This window comes from Galeopterus variegatus, unplaced genomic scaffold (genome assembly GCF_000696425.1).
Source record: "Galeopterus variegatus unplaced genomic scaffold, G_variegatus-3.0.2 Scaffold921, whole genome shotgun sequence".
Lineage (NCBI taxonomy): Eukaryota > Metazoa > Chordata > Mammalia > Dermoptera > Cynocephalidae > Galeopterus > Galeopterus variegatus.
The window spans coordinates 328,343-352,327 of record NW_007727032.1 but is presented as its reverse complement, the minus strand read 5'-3'; the positions used below and the strand labels follow the sequence as shown (position 1 = coordinate 352,327).

The window sequence follows — 23,985 nt, the reverse complement described above, 5'->3', positions numbered from 1 at the left end:
GGAGTTCTTGTTTAATAGGTATGGAGTTTCAGTTTTGCAAGATCAAAAGTGCTCTGCAGGTAGATGGTGGTGATGGTTGCACAATAATGTGAATGTACTTATCAGTACTGAATTGCATATTAAAAATGGTTAATATGATAAATTTTATGTTATATATCTTTTACCATAATTTTTGAAAGGATGATTAAATGTGAGATGCTCAGAAGGGCTGTGGCAGGGAACTTAAAGATGGGTGTGGAAGAGGCTCAGGAATGGCTTTCCCAAGGAAGAGTCATTTCTCCTGTGACCTGAGGGCGCTGGCCTGGCCAGCGTTGTCCTTGGGACTGTGATCTCTCAGCTTGGGACTGTGCTCTCTCAGTCCCCTCTCTGGACTCCATGACCTTTTTTCGTTTCTTCCCCCCCCCCCCCGCCCCTCCCACAAAGCCAGGCTAGGGGCTGTTGGTTAGAGCATAGGCTTATAACAGCAACGTCATGAGTTCAGACCCCGGAACTGGCCAGCTGCCAAAAACAAAGCCATGCTGGAGGTGATATGTAGCACTGAGTCAACAGCAGTGTCGATGATGGAGGGAGGCCTGGACCCTCGATAGCTCCTCCCAGGGAGGCTTGGTGCATCTCGAGCCACCCCAAATCTCAAGGAAAAGGGGGGACACAGCCCCCAGCCAGTTTGCTGGATGAGTGGAGACAGCCACGTGCAACAGCCTGGGTCTGAGTCTTCCGCTTCGCCTTCCCGGGGACCCATCCGTGGGTGAAGCTGTCTGACTTAATCCGTCAGTCGGAAATCTTCAGCTGAGCCCTCTTCCCCAAGGTCAGCTCCCTGCCAGGCCCAGGGGGCCAGGGCTATGTCCTGCAAGAGCTAAGAGCGTGACCTTGGCTCGTAGGGGACTGACAGACAGCCTTCAAGAAAACCAACCTGACTCCCAAGGGAGTATAAATTTCAGTGCAGTGCTGCTGACTCCAGAATCAGGTTATAAGCCCAGATGATCCAGAAATTTTGAGAAATATCCAGAAAATTTATCTCCTTCATTTGGTAAAATGAAACATGGGGTTTTGGGGTTTGGCAGATGCAAGTGTTTGTCTCCATTCTGGCACTCATCAGAGAGGGTAACTTCATAGTTACTCAGCACCTTCCAGCCTCAGAATCTTTCATGGTAAGATGGGGGTTTGCATCCTGACACCCACCTCCGTAGACCTTGGGATGATTAAATAATGAAATCACATACGGATAGTGCTTAGGACACAATAAGTGCTCAAGAGGCATTCGGTAACGTCACTAGTTTATGAGAATCAGCAGGACCACGGATTGACCTGCCCAGGGTCCCGTGGCCTGCATCTGCTCACAGCATAAGCAGCATCTGAACCTAGCTCACAGCTCTTCATCCAGTGCACTTCCTGCCACACTATACCACCTTTTCTAAACCCAGTAAGAGTAGGGGATTCTTCCTGCGCACCAGGGAATTCTCAAGATTAATCACTAAAATCCTCATCAACATTTCCCAGTGAGAAAATGACACCCCCTGGCCAAGTCTGACAAAGAACCTAGAACCTGTTAAGGGTCTCTGCTCCAGATGAACTCATCCTGCTCCTCTGCGACGTGCCTGCTGCTGGTGTGAAACAGTTTCCCATCTGTGACCCTGAATCACTCCGGAACCCAGCAGGGCCAGGGATGGATTGTTCATCCCTCTTTATAGATGAAGAACCCGCGATCAGAGAGGCTGGGTCTAGACACCAGCTCTGAATCCCAGCACACCTTCCCAGACAGCCTTAACCTGCTCAAGCTCCAGTTTGAAGCCTCCTGACCTAAGAAGCCCTATTTGCATACAACCTTTTTTCCACGTCTCTTCATTCCCAGGACCCAACCAACCCTCTTATTTGGAAGCAACTCAAAAAGCTCCTCCTGCAGCAGCCAGAAGAGGCCCTTTCAGAGTATAAATAGAATCGAGGGCTTTGTTGGTAGAAGAACTATTCCAGTCAAGCGGCTCCTTCGCATTTGTTATTAATTGTGGTCTGGGACGAACGCTTCAGAGGGAAATTCTGGTTGTGGATGTTTATTTGCAAGCAGTGGGTTCCTGTGAATAGACAGCCCTGGGAGCCAGCACAGCCTTGGGATAGAACCCTGGAGCTGGGCTAGTTGATCAAACCAGACTTGATCCTGACCTTTGCGGGTGAACAGCTAAATAGAAATTACAACACTAATGCTAATGCTGCTGCTGCTGCTGCTGATATGTATAGTTTATCAAGCATATACTATATGCCAGGCACTGTGTTGAGTATTAGACATGAACATCCACGTGAGGCAGATTCTGTCATTATGCATACCCATTTTACAGGTGAGGTGAGAAAACTAAGTCTTGAAGAGGTTGCATAACTGGTTTAAGGTCCCAAAGATCTGCCTGACCAGAGGCCACTCTCTTAAACCCCTGCACCTTGCATTCTCCTCCTGGATTGTATTCCTACAAGGCACCACAACCATGATCGTCACCCACGTCACGTTTGTACAGCACACTGACCCTTGCAAAACACCTTCATCTTCACCATCTGTTTGGAGCCCAAGGATTACATGGTACTTATCTGATCCGCCGCGATGCTGAGACGTACTGATTTTGAGTAACCAGAGGTCTGTTCTTTGACTCTCTGTCCTCAGCCTTCACACCTGCACTGCAAAAATATACTTGATATTCTCCCCCTATAACCTGGCTTTTTAACATTCGTCTGAAGTCAGCTCTCCCTCTGCCTCTAATCACTCTGATTTTTCCACTTATTTTCTGTTTTGTGTTATGGGAATCTGATTACATTGTTAGATTCATAGGTCTTTTTTTAGGAGCTGGGCAGTAATTGGGTTTCAGTCTTTCAAAGTGTCTCGTGCTGTACAGTCCCACATAGCTCTGACCACATGTCACAGTTGTCTGTCCTGCAGCTGAAAGTCAACGGACCACACTTCTCCTAGGAACAGATTTCCCTCTTTATGAAATGGAGACAGTTTGATCGAGCATAGTGACAGTGACAGGACTCTGGGGTCACAGACTCACTCCACTCTGAGCTCAGCTATTTCCTAATGGGGACCTCCCTGAGCCTCAGCTTTCCCATCTGTGCAATAGGAAGAGGAGAGCTCCCTTCTCATAGAGGTTTGGACACAAGTAAATAAAATCATGCACAGAAATTGCTTCACACATAGCAGGCGCTCAATGAAAGTCAGCCTCTCTCCCTCTCTGCCTCTCTTCTCTACTTCCCTCTCTCCCTCTGTCTGTGTCTCCTTTCTTTAGATATTTTTATTCCTTCCCACCCATCCCATCCCCAAAATAGCTGTACTCCAGAAGAACTCTGGGATTTTTGTTTCCTTTTTCTTTGCAGCTCCCCAGACCAAACATCTGACCCAAGAATGGATGACTTTATATTTAAGCCAAGGAAGCTGTTTTGCTGGAGTGATTGTCTTTGACTTCCCTGGGCTCCCTTCCCTCCTCCAGAAGAAAAGCATCCATGTGTCTGTCTCTCTGTGACTCTGCTCTGCTTTCTGAAACCCTAAGGAGAAGTTACAAGGCTTTTCTGAACATCAACATCCGAGTCCCTTTAAAGACAAGAGTAGGGTCCTCATGACAACCCTTGACTCTGCTTTGGCACAGGGCAGGTGGAAACAGCCAGGCTGGCTTTGGACTTGGCAATGCTTAGCTTCAACTGCCACCTCTGTCCTCACTAGTTGTGTGATGTGGGGAACGTGCTGACCTCTCTGAGCCTCAGAGGATGATAATGCATTCTTCCCAGGACCAAATGATGATGGATGCAGAGTACCAATCACAGGACTGATGCATAGTAGGCTCAAAACATCAACTCCTCTGGACAAGAGCAGCAACTCTTCTTCAGAATGTGCTCATTCACTCATTCACTCATTCATTCACCCATGCAGCAACCATGGCAAGAGACATCCATGGCTGGAGAGCAAAGCAGGGGTTGATCCCAGTGTCCCCATGAGGCTTGAACAGATGGTTGGTGTTTGGAATGATAGGCTATTGGATGGTTTGCTGGATGGGTGAGTGGATAATTTGCTGTGGGTTTGGGTGGCTGGGTGATTGGATTTGGATGGATAGATGGGCAGATGGATAGATGGATGGATGGATGAAAAGATCTAGCTATATTGATCACCAAGAGTCAGCTTCCCATTTAATACAGGAATCGCCCCTGAAATACCTGTGACAGTCCTAAAATGCATGCCTACTGACCTGTAGTAACTAACTTACAGGCTATTTCATTAACAAGTTTAGTTGCTATGAACTTTTCCTTCCAAACTCTAGGTACAATAATGAATATAAATTAGTGGTTAGGGTGTGGTCTTTGGAATCATACCTGGGTTTGAATCTCAGCTTAACTAATTAAAACGGTGTGACCTTGAACAAAGCCCTTCATCTCTCAAAGCTGTGGTTTCCTCATTGGAATATGGAGATAATAGCACTACTTGCAGGATCTGTATGAGGATTAAATGAGATAATGAATGTCAAGGGCTGGTCAACGCTCAATAACTGGCATTATTATTGTACCAAGCCAATATGTATGCTTCTGTAACTTTTTTCACCAAGAGCCACATGTGTGCCAGACATTATTATAGTGATGTGTGCACAATGGCAAACAAGACTGAGAGTCCTTATCATTTGGAGCTTATGCTATTGTGGAGTGTTCAGACAATAAAAAAGTAAAGAGATAACATGGTGTTAAATGCTGTGCAGAAAATTGAAATAGCATGAGGTGAGAGAGAGTGAGAGATGTGGTGGGTGAGGGACAGGAGTCCTTTCTTGGGCTGTGAATCTGGGGAGAGGGTGTTCCAGGTAGCAGGAATGGCTGGCGAAAAGGTCCTGAGGCAGAAATGAGCTTGTTCAAGGAAAAGAAAGGCCAGGTGGCCAGATGGAAAGTGGGACCAGTTAGGGCAGGGAGGGCTCAGGAGGCAGATCTCAGGCCGTGGAGTCTGTGCATTGGATATCATCCACATTAATCTCATCCTGTTTTCTGGAACAATGTAGAAGGAGCCTTGTTTATTTGGCGGCCATTCAGCTTTCTGATGACAGCTGATGGCTTCCAATCTCCCGACCTCCAGGCTTCACAGTCTCAATTCTCAGTGTTCCTAGTTGATACTCTGGGACACCTGCAACTTCTACTCTGACAATGTGCTGGGTCCCATAAACCTAGAACCCGGAGGAAATCAGGTGGAGGAAAGCCAGGAAATGTCTAATTGAAACTGTAATGAACTACACCAGGAAGCTGTGTCTCTCCCTGAAGCCTTGGCCCTGGAGTATTTGCAGGGGAAAAGAGGAGAGTAGTCTTTGAGGCTGATGTCAGGATGAAAGACATCTGGAACCATGTATGCAGGTGGATCTGGTGTGGGATCTGGCTTTAAAAGAAAAATAATCTATGATGGTGGCTGATCTCTAGCCGGGCTGATCCCGGAGCTCAAGCCAGGTCGTGGGACTAGGACCCTTGTCACAGCTCAGCAGTGCCTCCCTTGGTGTTGGTTTTCTTCTTGGCAACCTCTCTCCATGTGGAAATAAAAAGGCTCTTGGAATCTTCTAGTTTCATGTCCATCAGAAGCAGACCCTCTCTTTTCTAGTGTGCAGCAGGAGTCTGGAATTCTGTCTTACTTGGTAATTAGCTCGGTTGGGTCACATGTTCATCTCTGAACAATACTGTGACCAGGGAGATGCAGCGTTCTGATTGGCCAGGCCTGAGCAGCAGGACCACCCCTGGAACTGACAGCAGGGTTAGATCCTCCTCGTCCATATGGAAATGGAGGAGGGGGGTGATGCTGCAAAAAAGTATTGGATGATAAAGTTTCAATTATGCAAGATGAATAAGTTCTAGAGATCTGCAGTACAACTTGTGCTTATAGTTAACAATACTGTACTGGACGCTTAAACATTTGTTCAGAGGGTGGATCTCACATTATCTGTTCTCACTACAATTTAACACAAACAAAAAAATATATTGGATGCTGTTAGGAGAAGAATGGAGAGTAGATTCTGGACAGGCACGAACAGCAGGTGTATCTCACATTTCCTAACTCAGAACTGTTTCTTCCTCTGTGGCTCAGAGATACATCTCTTACAGCTCTCATCACCTCCTGCCTTGTTCAATAGTTTAATATATGTCCAGCCTTTTTAAGCTCCTTGGGGATGGAAACTATGTCATAAGCACCCCAGGGTCCCCTACCCCTTTTGTGCCTGGACAATGTGTAGGACATGCTTGGTTATGTTGAGTCAAGTTTCAGGGCCCCGTAGGACTGCTGTGCCCACCAAATAGTCCCCAGATGAAGCATCAGAGAAACTCCCATGCCCCAAAGGACAGCCGAGCCTCACCCTCACCTCTCTGTTCTTTTGGGTTTTCCCAGGCAAAGCCAACAAAAACGTTCAGTGGGACGAGGACTCGGTGGAGTACATGCCAGCCAACCCGGTCAGGATCGCTTTCGTCCTGGTGGTCCACGGCCGTGCCTCTCGCCAGCTGCAGCGCATGTTCAAGGCCATCTACCACAAAGACCACTTCTACTACATCCACGTGGACAAGGTGAGGAGCCTCCACAGAGGGCCTCATGCCGGGCTGCCTCCATAGTCTCTCTGTCTCTCTGATACCCCCCACCCCCATGGCAAGTCCAGGCTGCTCCCTTTCAGAGAGGGCTCAGAGGCTGAGCAACTGCCTGTGCTTGGAGCTCTTGAAGTGCTGTGTGTGTGTGTATGTACGTATGTGGGTCCGTTTCAAAGTTTCCAGCTGTGATGTTTGACTTTCTCCATAAACATTATTTTTCTTATGTCTTTTCCTCACTGCCAGTGCCCCTCTCTGCCATTCACAGACTTTCTGGGAAAAGCTATCCCAGGAGTGGGCACACTTCTTCTATAAGGGGCCAGATAGTAAATATTTTAAGCTCTGTGGGCCATATGCTCTCTGGAGGCTACTCAGCACTGCCCTCGTACTGCAAAAGCAGCCCCAGAGACTGTCAACAAATGGGCATGGCTGTGTGCCAATAAAACTTTATTAACAAAAACCCTGCAGCAGACTTGCTGACCCCTGAGCTACCTCATCCCAGAGGTTTCTGTCGGTTGGCTGACATAACATGATTATGTCTTCACTCAAGAAGACAAAGGGGATATTTGATCCAAAAGGTCTGCTTCTAACAAGCCTGAGGGTGGACAGAAAACAGAAACTCCTCTGCCAGATTTCCATCAAGTTTAGATAGAACAAAACTTCTTAGGTTGTTATCCTCAGACCACATACACCAGTCATAAAAAAATATGCAGAGTCCCAGGCATTTTTAAAATGCAGAGTCCCATCAACCCAAGCCTAGTGAACGATTAACTCAGAGGTGGGGCCAGGGAATCTGCATTTCAAACATCAAATGCAAATTTTTTTTAAAGATAAAAGTTTGAATAGCAATGCAGAAAGCCTCCCCAGGCTGGAATTAGTTTCTTGGTCAAGTCACTATGTTCAGAAGCCCCGTCAACTAGAAGGGAAGGGACAGAGAGGGGACAAGAGATGAGGGGCATGACTGAGTGGTTTCTAGGATGTCAATGTCACCTTTTCTCTCCTGGGCAAAGCGCTCTAATTACTTGCATCGGCAAGTGCTCCAGTTCGCCAGGCAGTACGATAACGTCCGCATCACCCCCTGGAGGATGGCCACCATCTGGGGAGGAGCCAGCCTCCTGTCCACCTACCTCCAGAGCATGCGGGACCTCCTGGAGATGACAGACTGGCCCTGGGACTTCTTCATCAACCTCAGCGCAGCAGACTACCCCATCAGGTAAGGCACCTGGTGGCCCCAAGCCTGTCTGGTCTGAGGTCTGCTCCCCCTCACTGTCTCTCATCATAGCTGGGACACCAGAAAGCAGAGGCAGAGGGCTTCCTGTCCAGAGAAGTGTTTCCATCTCCCTGAACTGCTGCATAGAACTCATGCACTGTCTCCGTAAGATCTCTCCGCATGGGATTCAGATTGGACCCGAGAAGCACTTATGCATTCATTCATTCACTCATTCAACAGATATTTATTAAGCTGATGGTTTTCCCAGCTCTGTTCAATGATGTACCAGTTTACTAAAGGGACCAAAACCTGTACCCACATGGAGATTCCATTCAAGTAGGGAGACAAACCACAAACAAAATCAGGAAAATGGTATGTCAGAAAACTAAAGCAGAGGGCAGAAGTAGGGGGAGAGTTATATTTTAACAAGGGTGGCCAACAAGGAAAGTGGTCCAGGCACAAAGAGCAGCGAGTGCTGAGCCCTAAGGTGGGAACGTGCCTGGTGTGTGTGTGCAAGGAACAGCAGGGCTCAGTGTGGCTGGAACAGAATGAGTGAGGGGTAGAGTAACAAAAGACATAAGGTCAGGGAGGAAATAGGGGCTAGGTTATGGAGAGTCTAGAGTTTGGCTGTCACTTTAAGCAAGATGGAAGCCACCAGCATGTTTTGAACAGAGGAAGGACAAGGACTGACTTAGATGTTAAACTGAAAGGGAGCAGGATGGAAGAAGGGAGGTTGGTTCTAGCAGCCCCGGCACGATTGCAAGCGGGAGTCTTCAGGCTGCTTGAAGCCCATGGGTGTGTTTGTTTGGCTCCTATCAAATTTTAACAAATGAATTGATTGCCTACCTTTCAAAATTGGGAGACGTCACGTGAAGCCACAGATTTCCAGCTTCCTTTGAAGATCTGCCCACTCCGGGCTTGCAGCCTGCCTGGTCACAACTGTCTGGAGCTGGCGGTGCAGCCAGCAGCCCCCAGGTGCTGGGAAACACATGCAGCAGCAACGCTGAGAAGCCAAGTCTGTGCCTTTGCAAGGAGGTTGGTTTTCAGCCATTTAAAATAGACCATAAGCAAAGAAAGCCCCTCTAGAGATCCTATAGGAAAAAAGAAAATGAACCACATTTCCTATTAAGAAGGCAGCTCTCTGCTTGTGTCTTCCATCCTGATTTGTTGATGGGGTGAAAAGGAAAGTAGATTGGGGGTGAAGGGGGTGTCTCCCTCCTACCAAAGGTGCCAGAGCTCTGGGCACAGCATTCCCAGCAGTGTTAGATGAAGGTGTCTTAGAAAAAAATTAACTTATATTAGGGACATTTTTAAACATACATAAGAGTACCAAGAAGGGCATAATGAACCCCCCACATATACATCACTGGTTTCAATAATCGATTCATGGCCAGTCTTGTTGCTTCTGGGTTTTCACCCTCTACCCCTAACCCTGGATTATTTTGAAGCAAATCCAAGACATCGTGCAGTTGTATCTGTAAATATTTCAGTATACATCCCTAAAAGATAAAGCCTGTCTTTCAGCAGAACATCAATATGGTTATCGCACCTAAAATATTAACAGGCATTCTTAATGTCATCACAAATCCAGGTCACATATTCCCAAGAGTTTCGGTTTTAAATCAGGATCCAAATAAAGTGCAGGCATGGAAGGAAGGCTTCTCTTTAAAGCTAGAAATGGCTTCTTTGTCCTTTACAACATGGTCCTCGGTGCCCTTCTTTAGTCCTGGGCTTGGTGGCATCTGTCATCTGCTGGGAGATCCTGGACCCTGCTGGGGGGTGGGAGGCATAATCTCTGGTCAGTTTGGACAAGATACATCTAGCAACCTTGAACCTTAGAAAAATGATGGTGGCTAGAAAGACATCTGTTTTTTCTTTTGTTCATAGGATGGCAGGGATAAAAGAAAGTGGTCATTTACTTACCGTGGCTCATTTATTCATTCATTTATTTAGCAATTACTGAGCTATATATTTGGGGGCATTTAGTGAACAAGATTGTTGCATTTGAGAAATTTTTAAAAAATGGATGGAGTAGAATAAACAGAAGAACGAAGAGAGGTGAGTTTAGCCAAGTATAGGAAAAGGCGGACTTAGAACATTCTTCCTTCATCTTCCACGACAGGACTGAGTTGAGCAATGCCCCTAAATGCTGAACGTAGCTGCTAACATGGTTGGTGCTTCCTTAAATAGTCACAGCAAACCTGAGGGAAAACTGAGGCTCAAGGTCGTGCCACAGATAGAGGGTGGAGTGGGGATTAAGACCAGTTCTGTCTGGTTCCAACATTCGTGTTCTTTCTGCTTGAAGTTGGCCCCTTGGAGAAGTCAGCAGGCCCTGACTGGCGAGATGGCCCTGGGCCGCCTAGGAAGCACAGAAGGAAACCGTCCCCGCCCCCCGCTTGAGCTTCTGGCTGGGTGGGGTAGTGGTTAGACCACCTTGCAGCAGGGAATGTGAGGTAAGGTACTTGGAGGCCACCTGAGTCTGAGGAGCTATGGTCACAGTCACCACACTCTTCCTTCTCCAGATTTCCAGTGGAGGACCCAGTGGTCGTGTCAGCCTAGGTCAGGGGCAGCAGTGCTCAGCCAAAGACCTCTTGAGGCCTGGAGTGCTCGTTACTGCCCCCTAGAGGCCCTGTGTGGTGTTGATTTACAAGTTGAAGGCGTAACCGTGGCCATTTAACCTGGAGAGCCTGGCTCTGCTCAGTATCCTGGAGGATGAGTGCTCAGACTCTCATCAGGCTGCTTAGGGTTCGATTCTGAGCTCTGCCACTTAACTAGCAGGTGACCATGGGCAAGCAACTTCAATCTCTATGAAATCAGGATATAATCATAGAACCTAATCGTAGAACCTAGCAGAATGTCGGGCACTTGGAAGGTGCTCCATAAATCTCAACTGTTTATACCTAAGCTACATCCAAGGTTACATTTCATATCTCTGAGGGGCCCAGAAATCCTTTCTCAGACCATGTGCCCAACCTATTTTGGGGTTCAGAAAAGAGAGTCATCTTATTTATAGTTTTTGTGGCTTTAACACTCCAGGTCACTCCGTGTCTCTGTCAGTCTGTCTTTCTCTTTCTCTCCGTTTCCTTCTCAATGATCTCATCTCCATGGTGCATCCCCCAACCCAATTCTTCTGCCCACACTGCTCTGCCAGCCCCATGGCCAGAAGCACTTCACGCATCAAGCACTGCTGGTCCCTCTTGCTGTTGTTTTCGTGAAGTCGCCCCACACAAAAACATATGAATTTTGCAGATGAATGGTTTTATCCTGGGCAACCCTGATAGGTTTTCACTTCCCATCTGCTGCTCCATCTGTAACTTCCAAAACTGCTACTTCTCCCATCCCAGGAAGGATGAGCAAACTTAGGATCCTTCTCGAAGGGCAGGAGTGCCCAAGTCAGATGCTTCTAACAGGCTCTGAAAACTTAGGGAACATCCAGGGTACAGCCAGCCCAAGGTGGCTACTCTGAGCTGTCCTGTGATTGGATTTCACTTCCCTATGGCCCCTGCCCAGCCATAACTGGGGGGCCAGACTCTTCCTCTCTCAGATAGTAAAGACTTGCTGGTTTACTGGCCACTAGTCTGTTTAGGCCCTGGACACAGACAGCCTGGTTTCAGATACTGTACCACCACTGAGGGGCCGTGTGAATCTGCACAAGTTGCTTGAACTTTCTGTATCTCTATTTCTCCAGCTTAAAATAGGCACAATATTAGTACCTATTTCAAAGGGCTTTGGGGAGAGTTAAATGAAATACGGCACATGAAGGGCAGAACAGTGCCTGATGCGTAGAAAGTGCTCGATAAATGCAGACTGTTAGTGTTACAGCAGTGGAGTGGTGTGGGCATCACCAGTGGGACTTAATCATCACCTGAGCTGCTTTCCCCTTCCCCTTGGATAGAGTTTTAAAAGTACAGAGTAGAGTTGTGGTCGCCAGAGGCTGGGAGGGGTGGGGGAGGAGAGGATGGGGAGAGGTTGGTCAATGGGTACAAAGTTGCAGTTAGTTAGAAGAATAAGTTTTCATGTTCCAGTACACACTGGGTGGCTATGATTAACAATAACTCATTGTATATTTCAAAACAGAAAGAAGAGAGGATTTCAAAAGTTCTGCCAATTACATGTACTAAAACATCACACTGTAGCCCATAAATAAGTGTAGTTGTAATATATCAATTTTTTAAAAAGGAGTAAAATATTTCTTGAACTCACATCCCTGGCAAAAATGGGAGAAGCTAAGTTAGGGCGCGAAGACTGAATGTTTCAAGAAAAACAGGATAGAACCAGCCCTTTTGAGAACGTGAAGAATATTCGTATATTTGGAATATGTGAGCTGAGCGTGTTTAAGTCTCCCAACCTTCCTGCTCTGCTGTTGACATGACTTCCTGGACTGTGTAGACTCTGGTTGGAGCCGGGTATGTACCAGTACAGGGATGCAAATGGATGTTTCCAAACTCTGAGACCCTGGGACGGTCTTCAGTCATCAAAAGATGTGATGGTTTTATTGACTATATTCTAGTTACTGAGGCAGGCAACTATGCCCAGCATACTTTAGATTGGCCACAGGAAGGAATGAAGCCAAACTTTTTGCCCTGTTGCTTGGTTGGAACCAGTAATAAGAGACCCCACACTGTCCATCCTTAACTAGACGGTGGGGCAAATCAGATGTAAGGAGAGAGGTGTTTTCACATCCACTCCTAAGGCTCACATTCAGCCTGTGGTGATGTAAAGGCACAGAAGCTACTGGACAGGGGAAACTGTGTTGACATTTTTCAAGATAAACTCACGGTGTGTGCTCTGGTCTGAATGTCTGTCCCCTCCAAAGATCATGTGGCACCTTGATCCCCAATGTGGCAGCATTGAGAGGAGGAGCCTTTGGGAGATGATTGGATTGTGAGGGCTCTGCTGTCATGAAAGATTAATCCATTCATGGATTAATCCATGAATGGGTTAATGGATAAGTGGGTTATCACGGGAGTGGCACTGGTGGCTTTAAAAGGAGAGCAAGCCCTGCTGCCATGTGATACCGTCTACCACCCAACAGGAAGAAGGCCCTCACTGGGTGCACTCCCTTTACCTGAGACTTCTCAGCCTCCAGAACCATAAGAAATAAATTTCACTTCTTTATAAATTACCTATAGGCTGGCCAGTTAGCTCAGTTGGTTAGAGCACAGTCTTATAACACCAAGGTTGTGGGTTCAGATCCCCATACTGGCCAGCCACCCAAAAAAAGAAAAAAAAATTACCCAGTTTTAGGTATTCTGTTATAAGTGACAGAAAATGAACTAATATGATCTACTACTTCTACCTCTTGGGGATTCATGTCAGCAAAGTCTAACCCAGTGGGGCTTACCACGTGGGCATTTAAGTTTAACAGTAGACCCAAACCTCTGTCCTGAGATACTGCCAGGGCCGTGGGCCAGGAGCACGAGAGTGGTTCCAGGTGCCTCAGCAGGAAACGCCAGCTGGTAAAGACAGGAAGCAGGTGGCCAGGGCTTCTCTACAATCTCCCAAAGACCAGCATTTACACAGGACCAATCCAGCAAGGCTGACACCCAGACTCACACTGCAGACGTTGACTGCGCACCTACTATGTATGTGTCAGGCCCTCTACTAGGCCTTTAACGCATATTTTGTCTTAATCCTCATCCCTCAAAACACTATTTCTTCTAAGTAAGTTTAAAGAAATTAGTATTAGAACAGTTTGCAGGAAAGTCAAACCCTTGATAATAGTTAGCATAGATCCTGGACACTTCAGGATTGAAATTAAATTAAGCAGAGTGGACACCCAGCTATCTGTGTTCAGCGACTCCTGTACTTTTTATTTCTTTTGTATGCTCAGTAATTCTTGAAAGGATCAAAGAATTCCTATTGTTTATAGCAAACAGCGACCGCAGCAAATGCATATACAACACCTAGTACCTCCCTGACATTATTCTAAGTGCTTTCCACAGTCCTAACAGCAACTCTGTGAAGTACCCACTTTTGGAATACCCATTTTTCAGATGAAAAAACTGAGGCACAGAGATGTTAAGAAACTTAACCACAAGGATACAGCCAGTAAGTGGCAGAAACGGTATTATTTTTTAATTGATGTAAAATTCACATAACATAAAATTAACCATTTTAAGGTGTACAATTCAGTGGCATTAAGTACATTGACAATGTCGTACAACCATCACCTCTATACTTCCAAAACATTTTCATCACCCCAAAAGGAAACCTTGTACCCACTAAGCAGTCACACTCCTTTCACCTCTCCCCAGGCCCTGTCAACCACTAATCTGCTTTCTGTGTCTATGGATTTGCCTTTCTGGATATTTCATATGAACGGAATTATACAGTGTGTGACATTTCATGACTGGCTTCTTTCACTTAGCATAATGTTTTTGAGGTTCACCCACATGGTAGCATGTAGCCATGCTTCATTCTTTTTTATGGCTGGCTAATATTCCATTGTATGGATAGATCACAGTGTGGTTATCTGTTTATCAGTTGATAGAACCAGCATTCGTAAGAGCTCCCCAAAGCCTGTTTCCTGGCTAGGTTGGCTTTGTGCTCTATGCTCTGAATTGATGCAACTCCATCATATGGGACTTTGCCCATCATTGGTACTTGAGGACTCTTGCCAACTGAGCCCTGATGATGCCTTGACCAGGGTGGGGTGCTGAGCACAGAGGCCTGGACCTTTCCCATTCACTCTGTCCCTTCTCTGTCTAGTTTTAGCCCCTGGGCCTCCACTGAACAGGAAAGAAGTCCTCAGTGTTTCTGGTTGGCTGAGGCAGAGTCGGAGTTGAAGATGGAAACACAGAGGACTAGGGCTTGGGATCTAAGCTCCCCTTTTCCCCTTCTTTTATTTCTTTCACAATCTAAGCCCCTTCCAATGGCAGCTTAGTGGTGCCTTGGAGTACAGCCTGGGAAGTCCAGCTGAGGATAGTCCTCTCCTCCCACAGATAAATTCAGGAGATGGGGCTCCTTTTGACTTCACTAATTCACTCAAGTATCTATTAGCACCTACCGTATGTCAGACACTGTGCCGAGCACCAGATGTTCAACAGTGAGGAAAAGCATATTCAATCCCGCCCTCGTCATAGTGGTCAAGGGTGCAGACTCGAGCTAGGCCACCTGGGTTCAAATCCCAGCTCCTTTGTTTACTAGCTGTGAAAACTTGGACTTGGGCAAATCACTGAATGTCCCTGTGCCTCCATTCTCCCACCTGTAAGATATGGATAATAACCTCCTATGGTCACTTCAGGGGTTAAATGAGTTGATATATATACATAAAGTGCTTAGCACTCAGGAAAGACTGTCTGTGTGGTCGCCGTTGTTATTAATATGGGGGAGAGAGACATTAATCAGAATGATCACATGAGTGAACATACTACAAAGAGAGGCAAGCATTCCGAAGGAAAGGGATGCAAGGGGTCTATGATGAATCTCACCTGGCTTGGGAGGCAGCATGTGAAGTGCGATGTACATGACGGGTAGGAGTTAACTAGTGGAAGTGTGATGGGATCCCAGGAAAGCATCGAGGAAGAGGAAGTAGTATGGTCGGGCCTCAGTGGTGGGAGGGACCAGGCAGGTTTGAGGAGCTGCAGAAGGCTATTGTGGCTGGAACACAAAGAGCAAGGGGTTGCCTTCCTACAGATGAGGTAGGTTGAGGCCAGTCACTGCAGGGACTTTAGATCACCTACCAGGTGGTTATAGCTTTAGCCTGTGAGCCGTGAGGTTTTAAGGGGGAGTCATCATATTTGCAATATTGAGAGATCATTTTGGCTGCCATGGGGCAACAGTTGGGAAGGGGGCGCAGGTGGGAGTAGGAAGGCCAGTTAGGAGGCAGATGCTGCTGCTGACCCCAGAACCATATCCCAGAGCCCTCTGTTCTCTCCAAACCTCCTGGCAGAGGCAGGCATCCTGGAAGCCCTAATGAGCTTCCTAAATCCAAGCAGCCATTTAGCTTTTTAGTCACACAGAACCAGGCAGCTGCCTTCTGCTTGGGGACCAGGACCCCAAGACTACACAAAACAGCCTTGTTCAGGAGACTCACAGAGTAGAGACCCAAGAACCCCAGTAGCCTGAGACAAATCTTAGGAGACCAATCAGAAGGGAGCTGATGGCCAGCTGGGAAGGCAACAGCCTAGGGGTTAGGTGACGAATGTGTGTTGAACGAATGGGAGAAAAAAATGTGGGTGGAGACCTCTCTTTGTTTCTTGCTTTTTTTTTTTTTTTTTAATGGTGGTAAAGTATACATAACGTAAAATTTACCATCTTCATCATTTTTAAGCATACAGTTCAGTGGTATTGAGTACACTCACGTAATTGTGCAACCATCACCACTGTCCATCTCCAGAATGCTCTTAATCTTGCAAAACTGAAATTTTACTCATTAAACGACTCTCCATTCCCTCTTCCTCCCAGACCCTGGCAACCAACATTCTACTTTCTGTCTCTATGAATTTGACGACTCTAAGTACTTCATGTAAGTGGAGTCACACAGTATTTTTCTTTTTGTGACTGGCTTATTTCACTTAGCATAATGCCCTCAAGGTTCATTTATGTTTTGGCGCGTCAGAATCTCCTTTTTTTAACACTGAAGAATATTCCATTGTATGTGTACACTACGGTTTGTTTATCCATTCATCCATCAAGGGACACTTGGGTTGCTTCCACCTTTTGACTGTTGTGAACAGTGCTGTCATGAACATGGCTGTACATACGGGAGAACTTTGAAACATTCAGGGAAAGATTCACATTATCTTTCAATCCTATTTTTCCACGATCTCCATATATCTTTTTTAAATTTTGCTTTTTATTCCTTGGATACATCCCCAGAAGTGGAATTGCTGGATCACGTGGTAATTCTGTTTCACATTTTTTGAGGGACCGCCATACTGTTTTCCATAGTGCAGTCAACATTTACATTCCCACCAGCAGTGCACAAGGGTTCTAATTACTCCACATCCTCACCAACACTTGTTATTCTCTGTTTGTTTATTTTTTATAGCAGCCATCCTAATAAGTGTGAGGTGTTTCTTGTTTGTTTTAAAGAGCTCCCAAAACAAAGGGCCCTAGAACCTTTGGAAGCTTTGGATAACTGGTATACCTCTTGGTAGAACCAGGAGGTAAGCTATAGGGAGTTACCTCCTCACAGGAGTTCTCAAATGATTCTTCCAAAAGTTCTCCCCAACCCACATCAGTCCCCCTTGTGGTTTCTCCATTTCTCTGAATAGGACCATCCTCCTGCTCACCAGCAACTGGAAATTTTCATGCCACCTACTTTTCTGCTTCATCTGGACCCTACCTGTTCTAACTCTAACCCTGACATTTCTCTTATGTGCATTCCCACATGTGACCCTTCCATCCTGGCTGGGGTCAGGGTCAGATCCTCATCGCCTCACACCCGGGCTATTAGGACAGCCTCTGCCTGGGACTTCAGAGTCCCCCAGAGAACACAGGCTGAGCCAGACACTGAAAACTGGCTAGAGCTTCTCCAAGACCATTTCCCTAGCATCTACCAAGCACCAGGCCCTGGGGGTACAGCAGGAAGCAGGACAGACACGGTCCCTGCCACAGGGAGCTTGGCATCTCATGACATGCTACACACCGAGATCAAATCCGGGTTCATGCATGATTCTCAGAAAGTCAAGGCTCTGCCCCAGACCAGTTGAATGTAAATTTCTTGTGGGTGGCAAGAATTTATATATTTTTAAAAGCTCCCCAGGTGATTGTACTACACAGTGAGGATTGAAAACCACTGGTCCAGGGAGAGACAGACATTCATCGCATAATTACAGAAATAAATAACAAGGTAAATGCTATGTCAGGAAATATGTTAGCCTCCATATTTCCTGTGAAATCCTGTTTGGGAGCCAACACCCAGATCTTTGGGTGACCGTCTCCCATGCTGGCCACTTTCTCAGCATCCAAACCACTATTGTTCTTTAGATATTCAGAGATGCACCAACTCTTTCCTGATACCCTAAAGCCTGGGATGAAACCATCCAGTGACAACTCCACCCAGATAATGCGTAAGTCTGAAAGGGTGTTATCTGCTCAGGCTGTTGTTCATAAAGGGACGGGAAAAACATGCCGGTAATTACTCTGTTAACAGTTTTGTTTGCATGTAGTAACAAAATAAACATATTCTCAGCCCTGTTATTTTTCAAGCTGACAGAGCACACTCCTGTTTTTGCAGAAACGCAGTTTCCTTTCCTCTTGCCTGCTGCTCTGGGTCCCCTGAGTTATTTGGGCTCTTTGGGCAGCTCTTTGGGCTTTCTTGAGGCCAGGACTAACCCAGAGCATCCCACTGGACAAATGGAGCAAGGCTGGAGTTCTTGGAGTTCTCATGGGGCTCGGTTGAAGGGCACCAAGGCTCCGCAGAAAGCCAAGAGTGGTCGTATTCATGTAGGACATGGTCCTGGCTAAGGATGTTCCTGGAAGGTGTGGGGGAGTTCACAAAATCAGAACAAAGGCAAGAATTGACATGACTTTCACCCAAGGGATGGTTTACACGCATTCCAGCCCTACTGTCTATTTGCTTGCTATCTTGTTTGTTTTCCCATTCTTTCAACACTAAACAAAAAATTCCAAGTTCTGGGAAAAAAGGGTTTGATTCCATTCTTTGGCCAGCAGAAAGTCGAGCACTTTTGTCATTCATTCACTCATTCATTCATTCATTCATTCATTCATTTATTAAACAAATGCTTATTAAAATCCCACTAGATGTCATGAAATGTTCTAGACTAACGCTATGCATTAGAACTTTCTGGGGTGATGAAAATGTTTCATAACTGTTCTATCCAATGTGGCCACTGAGAGCTTGAAATGTGCCCTGCAGGATGAAGAACTAAATTTTAAATGTGGTTGCATTTTAATTTAAGTTTAAACAGATCCCTGCCCTCACGATCCTTACATTTGTGTCTTGAGGTAGAAATACTTCCAATAGAGAGAATTATGCTGCTGTTACCAAAAGAAGAGAGAGTGGATGCTAAGCTGTTCAGAAATAAGTGTGCACTCCATGCTCTGCCAATCTGATGGTCTCACACCAGACCCCAGATTGACTGTGCACGGAATGTTGCAGGGTATTTTCTTCCAAATTTCTCCCTCCCAGATCTCGTAGTTCTCCTTTCTCTTGGCAGCAGCTCTCTGTGTGTTTGCGGATGGGACATTTCCAACCCTGGCATCTTCCTGCACAGTGCACTGAGAATTTTAGCCTCTTGGGAAAGCAAAGCTTTCTTTTTTGTGTTTTTTTCCACCAGTGGCCAAGAGTAGGGATGGTGCATGCTGAAATGCTCTGCATACATCCTGGGAATTTTGATGTGAACCCAGGGTGGTCCCCAGTGAGGGTGATCCACATTCTACAGTCCACTATTCTTCTCCTGACTGTCCCTCATGCCTAACTGCAGGTGAAGGTTATTTTCAAGGGGAGTCTGGAGGGACAGCATGTTTTAAAAGGCAAGCAGGATAAGGAGGATATGTTTCTATCCCTTTTTACTGGTTGTGGCAGAGATTCAGATTAGTATAGGGCCCCAAAAAACAGAGCTAAGGTTCAAGTGTTGGGTGTATAAATTGGAATCTCTGGGTTTTGTTGTTGTTTGTTTGTTTGTTTTTATTATTATTACTACTATTTATTTATTTGTTGATTTCCTCTCCCTTGCTACCACCCTGAGTCATTGTCCAGCATGGTGAGTGGACAGTAGTGGCCTCTCAAAGTAGTTGCCTGGGGAAATCCTTCAAGATCTGCCATACTCCAGTTGCTAATCCTACTAGCTAACATTTTTTCAGTACTTACTGTGCCTGCTGCCTTGGGCCAAGTGACTTCCATGCATTATCTAATGTCACCATCACCACAAACCCAGAAGGTAGATACTATCACTACATCCCATTTAACAGATGAAGAAACTGAGGCTGAGAAACGTTAAGGGATTTTCCCAGTATCTCACAACAGCAGGGATTTTCCCAGTATCTCACAACTGGTGGGGATTGGAACCAGGATTCAAATAGCCCAGCTTCTTTTCATCACTAGGCGACAAAAGACCTGAGTTCTTCACCAACAGGTCACAGTGCACCTGCTGGTCAGTTCTGTACTGAAGCTATCCTGCTCATTCCTCCATTATCTGAATCTTTCTGGTTTTTTGTTTGTTTGTTTTTTAATCTGGATAAGAATCCAGGAGGCAGGAGCTGTCCAGTAACCAGGAGACGAAAAGGGTACATCAGAATCTCAGATTCAGAGTCAAGAGTATTCAGCCAGCTACTAAACTGCCATTGCTTTCTGCTTTAGTCCTCTAGAAGAGCACAGAGACTCAGCAGTTTGCCCAAGGTCACACAGCTTGGCAGTGTTCATGCCGTTATTTGAACGCAAACTCACCCAACTCCCAAATACAGCATGGTCTCTGCGCCGCCCACGCTTCCTCACCAAAGAGGTGGACTAGTGTGTTCCATAAGCAGTTGACCAGGGGGAAAAAGCCAATCACACCAAAGTGCAAACCCCACCACATGTTTACCATGGCCAATGTGGCCCCATCTCCAGATGAGTTCTTTCCCTCTCTGGCTGGTGGAAAATCAGGGATGGTTTTGCCAATTGTGTTTGCTCTGGGAACCAGCTGTCCTGCATTAGTTAGGACATCCCTAGCTTTCACATTCTTTTGTAAGCCTGTGCCCTCTGAATTTCAGACTCCAGACCTCTCCCCTAATAACCTAACATCCCTAGCTGTCATATTCTTTTGTAAGCCTGTGCCCTCTGAATTTCAAACTCTCCAGACCTCTCGCCTAAGAGACTAACTGGTGATGCCCAGTGGAATTCTCATTTATTTAAATATTAGCCTAACTCAAATAAATTAGAAAGGAATAAATGGCTGTCTCACCCAAAATTCCTAATTGTTCTGAAGCAAAACCGAAACAATGCTGGCATTTTCTGCACCATCTACTCAATTCCATGTGGTGCCAGCCAGACCTGGATTTGAATTCTAATGCTATAGACTGAATTGTGTCTCCCCCCACCCACCCCAAGTGCATATGTTAAAGCCCTACCCCTGTATTTGGAGATAGAGCTTATGAGGAGGTAATTAAGGTTTAATGGGGTAATAAGCATAAGAATTAGTGTCCTTATAAGAAGAAACACCAAAGAGCTCTCTCTCTCTACCATGTCAGGACACAGCAAGAAGGTAGCCATCTGCAAGCCAGGAAGAGAGCCCTCGCCAGGAATTGAATTGGCCAGTGCCTTGATCTTAGATTTCCCAGCCTCCAGAACTGTGAGAAAAGACATTTCTGTTCTTTAAGCCACCCAGTCTATGACATCTTGTTATGGCAGCCTGAGCTGACTGAGGCACCTGTCCACATCCCCAGCCAGTTATATGCCCTCAAGACAAGTGAGTCCAGCCCTTCTGGGTCTCAGGATCCTTACCTGTAGGAGGGGGTGATCATGTTACTTATCAGGGAATTGTACAAGAAAAATAGCCAAGTGGGAATCCAAGCAATGATTTATTTCTAGCTCTCTGGACCACAGCCTGGTTAGAGCAAGGTGACTCAGGCCCAAAACCTACATGCAGCCTCCTCTTCACCATCCCATCATCTAAATGTTGAGACCAGGATGCTGAGCCATGCCAGTGGGTATAGAGAAGAGAGACATGGCTGAGTCCACCTGGGAGAACTTAGCTTACCACATCCACCCAGCTCATGAAGAGAAGACACACAAAAAAAGAAGAGAAGGGTGTAGCTGGTCTCGGTCCCAAGGGGGTTAAGCACAACCCAGGCCTGAGACAAGAACAGGTGGGGGCCCTTCCAGTGTAGTTATCCAGCCTGCTAATTAGTGTGTCTCAAGCAACATCTCTGCACTGAGTAATCATACCAGCCATTCCTCTTCCCTTTGCAGAAGCCTAGGAAGGAGATAACAGATGAGGGCTTGCTATGGGTAGTGACCTGGCGTGCCCTGCCCATGGCCCTTTCTTCATAGGCTCCTTATGCAGATGAGAGATCTGGAACACAGGGCCCAATGCAGAGGTGAGCATGTAAAATAAGGAAATGGTTCTCTTATGATGATGGTAATGATAACTAAAAATCCTGTATGGTTATTCATTCTAGACAAAAACATAATCTGGCCTTCTAAGGAATCACTTTCTTTATTCTCTCCTTCTTCCTTCCCTCTTATATTTTATACCTCTATGCCCTGTACTAATGCAGAAATACAGATCAATGGGGCCAGGGCATGGGAGCTGGGAACACAAATTTGAGGAAATCTGGTTATTATGGAGTGAAGAAGGTGGTTGCCTTGAGCTGAGCCTCATCATCTGTCACTGAGCCCACCTCCCAGCCCTATCTCTCCTCCACACCAGGAGGCTGTTTGAAGAGATACTTGGTGTTCTGAACCTTCTGTACCTTAATGGGGTGAAACCACACGGTCCTTCTCAAGTTCATTTCTCCACTTGTTCTTGAATTGTTGAAGCCTCAGTCTTCCTGAAGTTTCACATAGGAAACTTCTTCACCAACCTGACCAAACCTAACCCCATCTCTAGGCTCAAGTGGCCTGCCTCTGAACACCGTGGTGGCCCCCAGCAGTGTCAGAAAGTGGCTCAGACATCTAGATAGTTCAGCAGCCTGGAGAGTAGTCATGTGATAGAAGCCAAGGCAGACAGCAAAGTCCCCATGGCCCATCAGATCCCCCTTCTGTTTCCTCCCACTCCTGCCCATTTTAAGTGAAGCAGCCCCACCCAGCCCAGATGGAGCATCTGGAACCAGATTTTGGCCATAGTCCATTGCCCATAACACCGGTTAATCGGAAAGTGGAGAAAGGGAAAGAGGAAACCATTTGGCAGTGCTGGCCAGTTTTCCAATGGTGGGGGGTAAAGTAGAATCCCACACCAGTGTTTTGTTCCCTGGCTGAGAAGGAACAGAAATTGTGCCCCCAAGAGCCGCCGCCTGTCTCCTGCGTCCTTTCTCCTCCAGAGACAAATTCTCCTTGGTGCAATTTAATTGCGCTCATCAGTCAACATTACTTGGCAAACCGAGCCAGGGGCGCAAACGCAGCCACCCCTTTTTCAGTATAATTGCGCTCTTTGGGATGCCGGGATCTGGTTTAAGGCCAAGCAATTTTTGGTTACAGAGTCGATCGTTGTTTAAAAGTTTGCCACCCTAGGGAAGTTTCTAACAAGTTACTTTTTTTTTTTTTTTCCTTTTTTTGTCTTTTTTCATGTCCGGCAACGGATCGCAACCCTCAGTGTCGCGCCCGTACTGTACCAGGACCGGCAACGGGATCGCAACTCTCGGTGCTGCGCCCGCACCTCGCTCAGCCAGTGAGCGGGAACCGGTCTGTATGTGGGATCCGAACCCTCGGCGGGAGCGCCGCCGCGCTCCCAAGCGGCACACTGTAGCAGTGCGCCACCGGGCCGGCCCTCTAACAAGTTACTTTAAACAATGCATTCTCTGGACACCTACAGCTAAATAGTCCCATTAATCCAAATTGCTTTTCTGGGATGCAGTGGAACCATTCAGCAACCAGGGCAATGTCCTGGATGGGCCTCATTGAGAGCAATGGCTGTGGTATTGAATTGAGCTACCAAGCGACAGCCATCTTCCCTGGTGTCCCCACCACTATCCATCAAGCCCTGAGTGTGTGCAGGGTGCCAAGTGCTTCCCATGGACTCACTTAATCTCTCAGCAACCTGACGAGGTAGGACCTTCATTATTTCCATTTGGGAGGACACAAGGACACCCTGACCTACTGAGAGGTGGCACTCAGACTTAAGCCCACCCATGTCTCTAACAATAAGCCAGGGCTTCCCAAGTAGGATCCATGGGCCACTTGTGGTGCACAAGATGATTTAAAGTGATATGCGGGCATGTTTTTGAAAATGTCAATCTTTATCTATATTAACATATATAAGGAAAATTTACCACGTCATACCCCAGATGCTGAAGCTGAAGTTTTCTTCTAAAAAAATAAAATTGATTTAATTAACAAAATTTTAACAAAGCAATAGTACAAGGGTAAGTGGCTCTTCAGTCATTTAACAGAGTGCCTACTACATGCCAGGCACTTTTCTGGGGGCAGGAATGCAGCCATAAACAAAGCATAGTACTGATGTGGCACCCCCATGCTCGTGCGGGAAAGAAAAAACAGAGAAGTGTATGGGGACTACATCAGGCAGAAGATTGTACGAGGAAATCTACATGTGAAAGGGGGATAGGGTGGGCCAGGAAGACACTTTGATAAGGTGAAAATGGCTGAAAGTTGTCAT

General features: G+C 46.4%; 1 protein-coding gene across 1 annotated transcript in view; it reads left to right on the top strand.

Moving 5' to 3' along the window:
* Positions 1-23,985, top strand: part of XYLT1 (xylosyltransferase I) — a 215,457-nt gene that overhangs the window by 128,805 nt on the left and 62,667 nt on the right. Inside the window, exons 4-5 of the mRNA XM_008573422.1 lie at positions 6,365-6,537; positions 7,563-7,765. Coding sequence (XP_008571644.1) covers positions 6,365-6,537; positions 7,563-7,765 — 376 coding nt within the window. The remainder of the gene's footprint in view (positions 1-6,364; positions 6,538-7,562; positions 7,766-23,985) is intronic.